This window comes from Haemorhous mexicanus, chromosome 9 (assembly GCF_027477595.1).
Source record: "Haemorhous mexicanus isolate bHaeMex1 chromosome 9, bHaeMex1.pri, whole genome shotgun sequence".
NCBI lineage: Eukaryota > Metazoa > Chordata > Aves > Passeriformes > Fringillidae > Haemorhous > Haemorhous mexicanus.
This window is the reverse complement of record NC_082349.1, coordinates 27,536,643-27,550,817: the sequence shown is the minus strand read 5'-3', so window position 1 is coordinate 27,550,817 and position 14,175 is coordinate 27,536,643. Positions and strand designations below refer to the sequence as shown.

General features: G+C 45.1%; 1 protein-coding gene across 2 annotated transcripts in view; it reads right to left on the bottom strand.

Moving 5' to 3' along the window:
- Nucleotides 1-13,536, bottom strand: part of RASAL2 (RAS protein activator like 2) — a 163,955-nt gene extending 150,419 nt beyond the window's left edge. For both annotated transcript variants that reach the window (XM_059854618.1, XM_059854619.1), the window contains exon 1: nt 13,320-13,536. In XM_059854618.1, coding sequence (XP_059710601.1) covers nt 13,320-13,485 — 166 coding nt within the window. In that variant the 5' untranslated portion in view covers nt 13,486-13,536. The remainder of the gene's footprint in view (nt 1-13,319) is intronic.
- Between the last annotated feature and the right edge of the window lie 639 nt (nt 13,537-14,175).

The window sequence follows — 14,175 nt, the reverse complement described above, 5'->3', positions numbered from 1 at the left end:
AGAGCTCCTGCCCAGCTCAGATTCCGAGCAACAAATATATTCTGCACGTGTTGGGGAACAGATTTGCAGTCATTGTTTCCTATATGCTGATGAAGGGAGAGATTAAAAAAAACCCCAAGGTATGAAACTCAGTAGCTATCCCTCATGGGTGCTGATGTTTCACTTGCTTTGCTGGATCTTTCAACCAGAGAAAAAGAACATCCTAAAAAGCCCCAAACCACTAACAGCTTTCACATGCCATGCCTCTGGACCAGCATGGCCTCTTGTACCAAGCTTGCTTCCAACAAAAACAGCACCACCCCACTTTCACCCAGCATCCTGCTGGCAAGAATCATGGAGAAATGGATGGTGTACCCAGAAAACCACTGGGTCTCTCCAGCTGGCACCCCCACACTTGCTGAATTCTGCATTTTCTCCCCCGTCACGCGGAGCTCCTTTAACTTCAGAGCCCTGGTAACACTCAGCACAATGCCAGAGGTTGCCTTTTGAGGCAAATTACTCCACTGCAGCTACTTTCAGCTGTATTTTTAGCCCCCAGACTCTTCCAGCACTCCATTTACAAGCATAACTGTATCTCATGTTTATAGCAGCACACGAGCCCACAGCTGGTTAGACACAAGGCAGCAAGGGAGGCAGGGAGGGCTCTGACTTACAGCAGTGGCTACCAGAACATGTTTCTCCTCCAGCACTGGTGAACATCTCTTTTGGTTCAAGCTCTCCATTCTCCTTCTGGTAAAGGTTTTCCTAAGAGGCTTAAGGGCACTCTGCACCCAACCCCAGATGAGCAAAGACAAGTTCAATTCCAGACCCCAATGGGAGCTGAATGTCACCTTTGTTGAAATTCCTTTGACATTGACACACACAAAAACAATTTCCCTCACGGCTTGAATTGCTGTTCCAAGCAAAAACTGTGTAGTTAAAATTAATAGCATGCTCATTTTATAACAAATACATACACACACACACACAAAAAGCTGGCTAATCTTTGCTGGAAACCAAAAAGCCACCAAGGTTCCAGAAAAAGGAGTGGAGTAGATTTTTCTTTTGGGTAACCCAAGTGAAATGGAGCAGGGAGAAAAGCAGTTTTATGAGATGATGATTACAAATGCTGCATCAGCTTTGGGAAATGACAGGAGTGAATTTTTTTTTTCAATGAGGTATTAATCTCCCCAAAAGACTTAGCTAAATGCTACATATCTGCTGAAAACTGCACTTCTGCATCACACTGTTTTTGAAGTGCCCCCACAAAGAAGTAAACACATACCTCGTGCCCCAGATTAAAAGCAAAGGCACCCACCACTAATTGAAGAGAGATACAGCTCAGCCTCAAACTGAATCACCACCAGTGGAAACTACAGAGAAAACCACAAGGAGCAACACAAATTAAGAACACCCGAGAACGAGCAAAAGGAATAAGAACTGGGATGTTGCTTCCTCCAGCTGTGCAAGTGCTTAAGTAGTAAGCACATGACCCACTGCAGGCCCCTGCAAGGACAAGAGGCCAACACAATGCCTGTAAATGTCACAGGGCTGGCCAGTTCCATCATGAGTAATGAGAGCTCCAAGGAAACACAGGCATTTCCTTTCCTAATTCTCCAAACACCCACCTCCAGGGTCTCAAAATGGTCAGCAACTTAGTAAGGAAAGCACTCAAAAATCAGTTACATCATCTGCCCTGGGTAAGCAGAAGGCCACTCAGGCTGGTCCAGTTTTCATAAACTGTCTAGTGAGCTTCCAGCATTTCTCATGGAAGGCACTTCCTTTTGGAAGGGAATGAAAAAAGCAACCTTAAAGCAGGGAAAGTAGGTCACAAAGAAGCCACATCAATAAAGTCTGGAAACAAAACAGGGAGGGATACTGTGTCAGCTACAGAATTGGGTGGTTCTTATAAATGGAAATCAAAAGTACAGCTAGAACATCTCAACTGGCAACCTGATGAAACAGATTAACAACACTCCAAGTGATACATTACAGCTTTTCCTCTGTAAGACTCCTGCAAAGCTACTCTGAGTTTTAAACTTAATTGGCATGCTTTTTAGACTGAACTAGTGATAACCTTTCTGAACTCAATCAACAACAATAGCAGTCTTGGCAGCAAAGATTTATGTTCCTGGGTATCAACCTCCCAACACCCCTCTGGCACCACAGCTTTCATTTGAGACTCATCCCAAAGCTTTTTTTAGAGCCATCCAGGTAGAGACTGATCTGCAAACAGATGTGGTGGTTATGTTTTACAGTTTTACATATGTCAGCCAAGAGATCTCATGGCCTGGCCAGCAGATACCTGTGGTAATGCTGCAAAGATGACTGTAAAATCAGCCTGAACACACAGAAAACTAGAGCCCAGCAGTCCACTCTCACCTCCCCCCCCCCCCCCCCAAAAATTAAGTGAAACATCAAAGCTAATGTAATCTGTAATCAAAACAAGTATTTCCTCAGCACAGAAGCAGCAGGTTGATTTCATTCTTGGCTCCTTTTTATAGGAACACCTATAAAAGGGGAAACTACCTTAACTCCTACCAGAGCACTTGCTGTGTCCCAGGCTGTCTGGTTTCCAACCCAATCTGAGAAGATATTTGGACCACGACAAAGAAAACAGTTACTGTCTTTTGATACTAACAGCTATTGCTCGTCAAATTATTCATAAAGAAAGGGACTATAATCTATTTTATAAAGATGTGTAAGACAAAATATAGGACTAAGGAGAGAGCCTCCTTCTAGTTGCTTATGTACAATTCATAGTTGCTTACTGCCTCCCAAATGTAAAAATTAGGGATGGCCAGTATTAGATCACCATTATATATAAGCAGCAGGTTAAAGGTGCCAAGAGAGCCAGCTAACCCAAATTACCAAAAATATACAACTTGAGATAACTGGGCAAACACCCCGCTGAAGTCAGGATCCAGATACATTTGAGACACGATGATTCAGGTGAATGCTGCTCTCACAGCAAACATATTTATCATTGACAGCCATGCTGCATTTTCAGACAGTTTTGTATTTTCACCATTTTCTGATTTTTAACATGGAAAAAGCAATGTATTCTGACAAAATAAAACAGCAGAAAGCAAGTTGTGCCAAAACTGCAAAGATTAATGCCCTTTCATATCAATAAGGTTTTCAACTATTATTACTTCATTCCTCTCAATTTTTTTTCAGCAAAGTTTTAGACATATTTTGACTTTTACAACATGCAAATACCCCACTTCTAGCACCGGTCTGGAATAAAAAAAATATTTGCTTCCTTTTTATCATCCTTCCTTTTATCCTGTACATTCATCATTTCTGCAAACAGAGGCCATTTACTTCACATTCCTAACTTCCGTATTAGCAAGTCCAAAAAAAAAAAAAATTAGAGCAGAAAATGCTTAACTTCTGTCTGTAAAGCTTGTCTAGGCTGATAAAAAAATAAAACAGGCTTTCTTCCTAATTTGATTTAATGGTTATAATGATTTAATGGCTATAAATTGAGAAATTAGCAACTACTGGCACCAAAATGAGGAGAGTTTAATTAGAAATGGCCTCAGCTCACCCTGCTCTGACAGTACCTACAGAACTGGACATGAACAACCACAGGAGCTTCTTTAAGCAGAGGAGTCGCCAGCCACGGGTATGTGGAAGCAAACTGACATAAATATTTATGGCAAGACCATAAAACTTTTTTTGCTACTTCACTATATGGGATATAAAACTCATTATCTCTAGGGAGTTAAGGCTCTTTGAAAACTTCAGTGAGCAAGGCCTGAGCTAATGGAAGGAGTTAAGGAAGGACCCCATGAAACCTATTCAACAGGGTAATTAATCACCCTACACCTCACTGACATCCTAAAAAAGTGCTGCCAGTGAGCAAGAGAGAAAGGGACCCCATAAACCAATGCCAGTTAGAAGATAAATCTTCTCAAACCTGGTTTAGAAGGATGTTGCTTTCTTTCCCAACTTCTTATTTTCCAAGATACCTATCAACTACTCACCATTCTGAACAAAAAAAAAAAAAAAAGGAAAATAATTACAGAAACATACCTCAAAATAGGAAATACCTAGTATTATTGGATGAGGAAGTCTAATGATTTCCTAGCAAGTGTGAGCACATTGTGTTTCTGCTGCGTGATGTACATGTTCCAGTATATTTGAGCAAGTAGGAAATGCAGGGAAGGCAGCAGCTTGTCTGTACAGCTTGAGGTATAACTTCATAATGTAAATAAACATCTTTTCAGGAAGCATTTTGTCTCCTCTTCTTTCCTAGAGCCTGCAGCGCACTGTACTCCTAAGATAAAACACCTAATTAACGTGGAAAACTACTATGGATGGGTCAAGTGCTGGCAAAGCCAACCAAACTTGTGTTATGCACTGGCACTGGCTCCCAAATGCCACAGGAAGGATGTTAGAGCTCAAAGGGGTTTAACCATTGTTCTGTGGTTTTCCAGGTTTGATCTGTGAAGTATTTGCTTCTCCTAGTCAGCACGGGGGAGTTACCTACCTGAAATTAATGATTCAGGCACCACCCAGCCCTGCTTAAAATTAGGAAAAGATAACGAGTGCTGGCTATCCAACACCTTCATACCAGTGGTCCAGCCTGCTATCACTGTAATGAGAGAAGTTTATTCTATTTTGAAGGTCAACAAAGCTTTACCTTTGGCTTTTGGGGAGTAAGAAAAAAAAAAAAAAAGGAACAAGTAAATGTAATCACCTGAATGGAAGTCCCTCCCTCTGAGGGCATCTTGCCCTGCTGACCTACAAATCTGACAGCTAATAGGGTATTTGAGAGGATTATTAATAGTTACAGAGGTTCCAAGTAAAGCAGCAGGCTTGGAGGCACCCCAAACACAAAGCAGTGCAACCCAAGGCATGCAAGCAAAGCACTGTAGGTGTCTCAGGAGATCTGGCTTCTGTTGCCAAGCTTCTTGTATGTCCTTGGACAAGTTATCTGACCTATTTGTGCCTCATTTCCTCACCTTCTCAGCTCAGAGCAGCCCTCTTAAATAAAACCATTAATGCTTCGAATGCACTCATACAGCAAGGCAATGAATGGTGCAAGTCAGTGAAATTGATCCTCGTTTAACCCTGATGGAATTGTTAATAAAGCAGTCACCATTTGTCGAGACAAAATGGAACAGAAAACTGAAGCAAAGTGATCGTTTAATTTCCAAATGAGATTCAAGAACTGCAGTCAGCCCTCCCAGCCTCTGCTGCTTTGCACACATTTTCCTGGAGGCCTCATAGCACACACTGTGCTGAGTAGTGCAGCATCTGTCCCCTGTCTTGTTGAGACCAGTATCAGTGCACTAAAGAGTCAGCTAAATGAGGGTGTGAATTACCTCCGCTTATCTCAAGCCAATCCACTGACTCAAGTAATGAGATCCTGAAAAAAGCAAGCAGGTTTTTAACTCTGTCCTAAAAGTATCAAGTAGGGAGCAGAAATCCCTCCAAAAGTGCCAAACCCACCTATATTTCCTCCAAGCCCTTACTAGCAAAGGATGAGGTATATCCCAAGAGGAGAAATGCAGTTACTGTTCTATTTCATGTAGTAACTTCGAGTTCTTCTGTGAGGGATCTCCCAAAAAATTGATGTGTCATAAATTTCCAGGCTTTCCACCTTACTCAGCCTAACCCTGAAGACTGCTATTCCAGAGCTGGGGAACATCAGAGCTCTCTCAGGAGAGCATGAAGCTGTTGTTGCTGCAGTTTGGCTCACTGCCACCCAGTGCCTGTCCCACAGACCCCACTGCTTTAAGCTTTCTCCCTTTCCTGACATGAAACATCTCCTCCTGAAGCCCTAGGAAAAAAACCCAAAACATCTCCTCCTGAAGCCCTAGAAGGTGGTAGTGGGCATCCAGCATTTCTTACATCATGTTACGTGGATACAATGGACACAAAATGCTTATTCCTAGGAAGTTTTGTCTCCTTGTTGGAAATTTCAAGTCAAAACCCAAGTAATGCTCCTCTTTTTCAATACCCTGCCTCCCAGTACCTTGCTTCAATCCCCTGCTAACAGAGTTAAGACAGCTTTCCCAGACTGAATGGTATGATCTACCTGCGGAAATTTCCCACACTCTTTTCATGCCATCCACACTGAGAACAGGACTAAGGTGAAGAGGTTCTGCTCAGTCTCTCGGACTGTTACTGTGAAAGCCTAAGGCTGGGAGGGATTAAGTCTGAGATCATTTTTAGTCACAGATTCCTGAACACTTCTTTTCCTCTCATCACAGCACCGATTTCCATTCCCACATCGCCTTGGAAGCTGGGACTGAATGCTCACAATCCCCTCCCAGCTCTTGATACTCCACCGTGTAATCCACCACCCACTTTCAAACACATTTGCCATTTTTCATGTTTGCTGTATCTTTTATTCTCTGGTCCTGGCTACAAATTCCAAAAGACAAGCAAAGCAGCCTCTGTCTATACAGCACCAAGCACATCTACAGTGCATCACTGTGTAAATAAAATGAATTATCTTAAGACAGAAAAACCCGGGGTATTTACAATTAAACCATTAATAGCCAAGAATGCAGACACAGCAATAGAAGAAGAGAAAAGGTGCCTGCAAGTTTTAATCAAGTCAGAAACTCACAGAGAAGCATATGCATTCTTATGCAAATCTACACCAGACGCATCGCACATCTGCTGAAATGGGTGTCGTTTTCCCACAGTTTGCAGAATTAATGTGTTTAACTAAGTGCCTGCCAGTGCTTGCAGTGTAAGAGCTAATTTCTAATGGGGTATTCCCAATTGGAAAAAAAAATCCCTTTAGATAATAAAGGATCTAAATCCAGGACTTGGTTTTACATTTACTTAAGTGCAAAGACCCCTTCACCTCCAAGAGCTCCTCGCTTGCACTGCTCCAGCTTGCTTTACAATTGAAAATAATCCTGACTCTTGGAGAAGAGCTTTTCTACATTTTTGTGACCTTTGGAAACCCCATTAAAGAGAATTAACAAATGCTATTCCCTCCTGATCAATTTTATAAAGGTTTTCTGAGATAGGAGGGTGCCAAAACTCACAAAGGGCTTTGAGAGAACTTTACAAACCAAAGTGCAGCAATATTTCTTTTCACTTGGTTACTTTCCTTGCAGATACAATTTGTATTTCCATGATTACTATGTGTCTTCACAGAGGATTTTGAAAGAATTCAGATGAGATCTTAACTTCTGACCCTGAGGCTAAAAAGGCATATATGTCAGAAAATACCGAAGTCTCAGCTATTTTTTATAAAAATCTATAAATATCAGTTAAAAGGAATCCATGATCTCATAATAAGTCAACGGGTCACAGTTATGCCCTTCTTATCTTCCCTTTTTTTCCCCTATTGTTTAAAAATAGGAAACAGCACCACATGAAAATGTTCAGCCAGAGATAAATCGTGTGACTGAAACACAGGAGTCAGGAAACCAGTGTTTTAAAATACTGTCATCCTCATTTTCCCCAGCATACTCTAGTATTGTTGATGCCTCCAAATATTTAAGTGACCTAATAAATTAGTAACCTAGGCAACACTTGCAACAACACAGCCAGCTGAAGGAGTGCAGCTAAAAACTCCCCACAAAAAATTTAAAACTTCATTTATATATAAACTCCTGTCAGTGTTTCTTAAAAAGAGGAAAGGCAAGCAGTTTTAATGTCAAAGGGCTGATTATGCAATAAGATTTCAGAGTAAAGCAACCAAGGAGAAAACAGGCTGTGTCCAGCCCTCAGCTCCACTCCAAGTCCCCTCTGTCACTGCACAGGAGAATGAGCAGAGAGGATCTGTAATTCAGCCCCTTCGTGCTTGTAAGAATTCCCCGGAGTCAAAAAGGGCTATTAGAGGAGCTGTCACAGAGCAGGCATGAGCAGATCACCTGTAAGAGCACTTCACTCATCTTTTGATATTCCCTGCTGCTGGCTGGCAAGGGAAAGCAGCATCTCTGCCCACAGCACACTCGACTGTTTTTCATCTGTAGCAAATGCAGTCACTTAAAACCTTGGTTTTGATTAAACTCTGCCTTTTACAATGCGGCTCCAACTAAAATTCATTGTTGCTTATCAACAAAACTAACAAAAGCTTTATGCTGTCGGCATTCAACGTCTGTCCCTCACTGGGTACCTGAAGGCTACGATAAGGTCAAATGCCACCACAGCAGGCATTGTCCAAACATTCAGGAAATGACATTTCCCGGCCCAACAAGGTTTATCTTCCAAGCCTGCTTTTGCACCAACTTTCTGGGCGAGTTAAAAATAAGCCTATTGATCAGAAGGGAAAGAAAGGCTGGTGAACACTGGCCTTCTCTCCTTTCCACACAGGAGTGGCTGCACAGACGCCGTGCAGCTCTCCAACTCCCTTTCAGCTTTCCAGGGTCTCTGCACCTTCACCTTATGTCCTGTTAAGCTTTTCCTAAAAGCAAATGTTCTCCTGCAAGGAATTGCAGCTCCATACCCATGCAGAAAGGCAGCGTGATACAAACCCCAGCCCAGCTGACTATATGCACACATCTCAAGGAGGGGAAAACCTTGGTGACAGCCATCTCACCTAGCAGATTGCCTGGCTACGAGGGGTTTTTGTTTGGTTTTTACATTAACTACACCGTTCCCACCTCCCCCTTGTTAGGAGGCCTCTGGAGTAGTTTGTAACTGAGCTGGTGGAGATGAGCGATGTTTGGGAGAGGAGAGGACCGGATCCCCCCGCGTGTTCCGGGCATCCTCGGCGGGTCCTGCAGCAGCGCAATGAAGATGCCGCCACCTGGTGGGACCTCCTCGGGCTCGGCTGGAGGCCGGGGGGCAGGCGGGACCCCGGGCAGGGAGGGTAGGAGCTCACACTCCCCATCCCCGCACGCACATCTCGGGAAAAAGCCGGCCAGCAGCATGAGCAGGGCTGAAAGGAAAGGATCTGCTGACAGCAAGATGCTACTCGTTACCAAAGGCTGTTGGTACTCATCCAAAGTAGGACTGTTTGGAAATGGATGATCTTTGTCTTTTCAGATGTGACTGTAAACAGTGGAATGTTTGAAAAATGAAAGGTAGATAGAAAAAGCTACTTTCAAAGTCGTAGCAACGCAGGCCATAAGGAACCAGAAACCCCTCAGAACAGAGTTGAAATCATTGATATAAAAGAGCTGAGCAAGGCAGAGGACAAACTGCTGGAGTAGATAGCTCACAGAAATTGGGCTTTTGAACTGAATTTCACATGATTAGGAGATGCTTCTGCTCAGTGCCCAAGCCACAGCTATTTTTTAATCTCTGCACGACACCACGCACATTACCATGGCTTCAGTCCTGAGCATGAGTCTGGTATTCTCTGAGAGCCAATACTTAAAAGCCTGGAACTCAGGTCTGAGGCAGCCAAGAGATGTTTCTGTCTGGTTGCACAGGGTCTAGGGCTTTTTCTGGAGTTAAAAGCTCTGTCTGCAGATTGATATCCATGAAAAGGCATGGAGCCCTTTTAGCCTATGCTTAGAGAGCCTTCTCCTTCTGCCAGGAGAAAGGGGGGCGAGGAGGGTCATTCCAGCAGTGAGGAATGTCCCCAGACTGCCCGCAGGATTAGAGGACAAGGTGATGAAAGAGTCCACATCCTATCTGCACTCGAGTTTGTACAGCCACCATCAGCTTTTAGCACTGCTGCTAAAAGAGAAAGACATTTCCTAGTCCAGATAAGGTCCCAGAGCAACAATGTCTGTTTGCAGGATGAGCACTCAAGAACAGACTCTTCCCTGAGCTATTTTTCACGTATTTCAGCAACTCTTCTTTTGCAATTTTAGCACAGGAGCTTTTGCAGTGAGCTTAGAGCAGGCACACCATCAATGAATCTGACAATCCCATCACAGAAGTTTGCAACCTGTTTAGACACAGACTGTACATCAGGCAAAAAACGATTCTACCCCCATCACATGCAACATTTAACACCAATGCTGCGATGCTGGCTTTAGAATTCATTCCTGCAAAATCCATGGATGTTCAGTCAGCCCCACCAGGCAATGTAATTGCTCTGTTTCCACAGTTAGCATTGAAAATGCTGTCTATTCAGTTATTGCCCGGCCTCCTCCTCACAAAATCTGTTTCAAAGAGCAGAGAAAAAGACCTTGAAACATGGGTGGATGCTTTGAAAAGTCAGTTATCACTTTTAGAGAGAGGGAAAAAAGTAAAAAAAATCATAGCATTAATCCAGGCAAGACACCTCCCCCCTCCTACCCCTTGCAGACATGCCATGAGTCTGAATGGAAGCCGTCACCCAGAACACATGTCGATACATATTTTACAGAAACATTAGTTGTGTGTCAAAACCAGTTCTTGGAAACATCATCTAACAGCACTCACATGATTTGTGTTTCACGAGCAATTAAACCTATCACTCTGACAAGCAAATCTGCTGCTCCTGTCCACTATTCAAACATCAGGTTAGAGGAAACTAATTATATTTCAAACTCTGTCCATGGGTAAGGAAACTGTATTTCCATGATAATGTCCTGGCTAATTCACTTAAGCAGAAGCTGCTGAACCTCCAGAACACAGAATGAAACAGCCACCCTTGGAACTAGTGCAGCTAAGGCAGGAAATGCAAAAATAGCCAGACTGTGATTTAGATCTCGTAGTGAAGTCAGACAAGACCTCAGTGTCACACTGAAATCACATCCCAGACATTGTAAAGTCCTACTGTATTCACATCACTGTCATACTGCTGGCAAGCCACAGAGACCAGCAATGACAGGACTTCACTGCTAAATCCTTTTCTCTGTGCTAGCAGATGAAGTTTTACAGGCTCTGCAACCAGACCAGCTCCTCTCATGGCAGTAATTACTTCTTTGGACAGAGACAAAGTGGATGGCACACCACTGCCAAGTAGAGATGCGCAGAAATAAACAGTTGTCTGTCTTTAAGTGGCCGCTGAGCTCTTTTTCTTTAAAATACATGCCTCCACTACTAGGGACACTTTTCAGACAGTCACCTTTCATTTGGAACAACACCCCTACACAGCGGTTCAGGTTCACAGAGACACGTGGAAATGAAATGCAGTGACATCAAAAGCTGTATTTCTCACCATGCCAGAAAATGCTTCTCCACTTTTCATGTGCTCGGTATTCCTTCCCTCCCCCAGCCATTCATGGTGAAATAATTAGTGTTAGTGTTCTCATTGTTTATCAGACAATAAGGCTAAGCTTTCTGCTCCTGTTTTCTTTCGCTATGCTGCTGTGGTTCCTCAAACAACTGTGCAAGGCTTTACTTTTAATCCTATGAATAACACTTGTCACTCATAGGTTTGTAACCCATATTTAGCTGTGCACAAACACAGTGCACATGGCACAGTTTCAGCTTGATTCATTGTCTGCAAACTTCTCCAGATGTGCTCATGCAAGGAAAAAAAAAAGGCTAATAAACAGGAGGAAACAAATAATAGCTAATCCGGTTGCAATTTCTTAGGGAAGGAGAGAAGACACTAGCACATCAGATTCCTTATGAGGGAGAAGGATAATGAGTTGTTTTTAAACACAGACTAGGAATAATTAGTTATTGTCCTTGGGCTAGGAGATGTATTTTCATGTGCTTGAAGCGCATGCTGGTTTTTATAGCCTGTGAGCTAGCTGGGCCCTGTTACAGTGGATTTCCCCCCATTTATCTACACGTTAATGTCAAACTACAAGCACATCACAACATATGACTTTATCAACAAGCAATGTTCCTCACTGTGGCTAATTTTGAAACCACATTCCTGCTTCCACTCATGGAAGATACAACCTTGGGTAACAATCAGATAGGCTGGTGCCAGACATCCTCTCCTTAAGTACATTCTCATTTTACCTTTAGAAAGTATTCTCAACAAACAAACAATCTGAAGACAAATGACTTTTTTTGGAACTCCTCTTGACAACAGCAGCGAGATATTTTTGCATAAGGCTGCATTTTATAGTCTGAGCTCTAGGCTGGGATTAACAAAAGCAAGGTAAGCAAGAAGCAGCAGGCCAAACAGTGCAAACTACTAAAAATCTCAAACTTCTATTACAATTAATTCTGCTAAGTATAACTTCGCTCATTGATGTGCCAGACAGAAAGCAGACAGACAACCTCATCCCACTGCACCAGCTTTTCAAGCTTCCAAAATAAACACAAAGGTCTTTGAATAGACCATGCTCTCCAGAAAACCTTCTTCCTCATTTGATTATGTGTGAAGGCTCAGGCTGGTGGTACTCACAATAATTACCTGCCATCAGCCAAGAAATGCAGCAGAGTTGTTGCAGATAACTTATTCATGTCATCGTTGTGTTTCAGGAATAACACAACCAGTAACAGATCAATGACACGGGTAACAGAGAGCACTTGCTTCTAGTTTTACAGGTCAGGGAAAACCTGGACAATCTCCTTGGGATTCAGGACAGGGGAGAAAGATGAAAGGGACAATCACCAGCGTAAGACATGTTAAAAAGTTCCAATAAAGAAGTGTTTTTACAGGTTCTCCAACATCATAGAAACATGGAATGGTTTGGGTTGGGACCTTAAAGATGGTTTTGCTCCAACCTTCCTGCCATGGGCAGTGATATCTTCGACTAGACCAGGTTGCTCCAAGTCCCATCCAACCTGGCCTTGAACACTTTCAGGAAAGGGGCAACAATAATAATATCAGACAAAGGTAACATATGCACACACCACAACCTTTTCGAGGCTGGATCATCAAATTTGTTACAGGAGGGGAAAACAAAATAATGCCTGCAGTACTCTTCACTCTGAAACGTGGGAGTAATTATCCTCAGATTACCAAGACAAACAAGAGGGAAAGATAAAACAGAATTTCCACTATTTAGGTGCTGATCGAGAGATAAAATCCGACTGCACTTCAGCTGGGAGCCTAAACAAACCAGAGGCCCGGCCACATAAATTAAGCTAATTTTAAAAGGTTACATACCAGGGAGAGTTTGACAAAGAAGGGGAAACAACCCCGCGTCCTGCACCGCTGAAGGTCCTAACATCCTTTTTGTAAATTACAAAGGTGCCAATGTAACACAGACCAGTAAGTCTGGGGCGACGGGACCCACGGTATCAGCACCTCCCAGGCCTTTCGCAGCTCATTAATACTAATTAGATCCGGCAGTGCTCAGCCCTGCCGGCTCCCGCATCCCGGGCACACGTCCCGGGACTCCGGGCACACAAAAGCTCCGGACGCGGATCCCAGCACCGGAGCATCCCGCACCTCGGCGGAGGGGAAGGCGTGGCCGGGGCGAGCCCGGAGCTCCGGGAGCCCGGCGGGGAAGGGGGAGGCAAGTAGCCGCGGGGATTGGGAGCTTCGGCCGCGGGGAGAAAAAGAAAGGGAGAAAGAAGCTGGGGCCAGGAAGTTTTCCGCCGCTCCCCGCCCCGGCGCCCCTTACCGTAGACGCGGACCCAGCCCTGCTGCTGGCAGACCGACTCCCGCAGGACGCGGTCCAGCGCGCTGCCCGCCTCCAGCTCCTCCGAGCCCGGCTCCGGCTCCGGCTCCGCGAAGGGCTCTGCCGCCCATGCCGCCGGCTCCGCCGCCGCTCCCGCGGCCGCCTCCATGCTGCCGTGGGGACGAGGAGGCGCCGCCACCGCCCGCGCTGCGTCCCGGCCCCGCTTCGCCTTAGCGCGGCTCCATCCCTCCCTCCCTTCCTCCCTCCCCCAGCCCGCCCCTGCCCGCCCTCCGCGTCAGCGCGGGCGGAACCCCGCCTCTGCCCGCCCTGGGCCTGAGGGGAGGGGGGCGATGGCGGGAGCCTGTGCCCCTGCTGCCCCCGGAGCCCCCGCCTGCCACTGAGGCCGCCTCGCTGCGCGGGGCTTCGTGTGGCAGCCCGGAGGGGACTCAAGATGGTTCCTCCCTTCAGCCTCGCGGCGGCTCGGGAGAGGCGTCCCGAAGGAATACGAATGGGGATAGTCCGGCTGCGGCCCATGCCCCTCACGGCGGCCCGTGCCCCTCACAGCGGCCCGTTCTCACAATCACGCCCGGGTGATGGGGCTCCTCTCAAACAGCGGCTGCCGTGGCGTTCCCCAGGCTCAGACCTGCGCTCGCACGCCTGACCGAGACTGAAAAATCTTTCATGCACTCACACAGGCTGTTTCTTTCAGTTACATGGGGAGATGTGCTGCAGGGAAAGGAGGGCAACTGGCTTGATTAAGTGCATTTCATTTAGGGGATTTGCGGGCTGGTTTGTCCTGAATGTCTATTTACTGACCTCCCCCAGTACAACATATTTCAGTTTTCTATTTCCCTTTTGC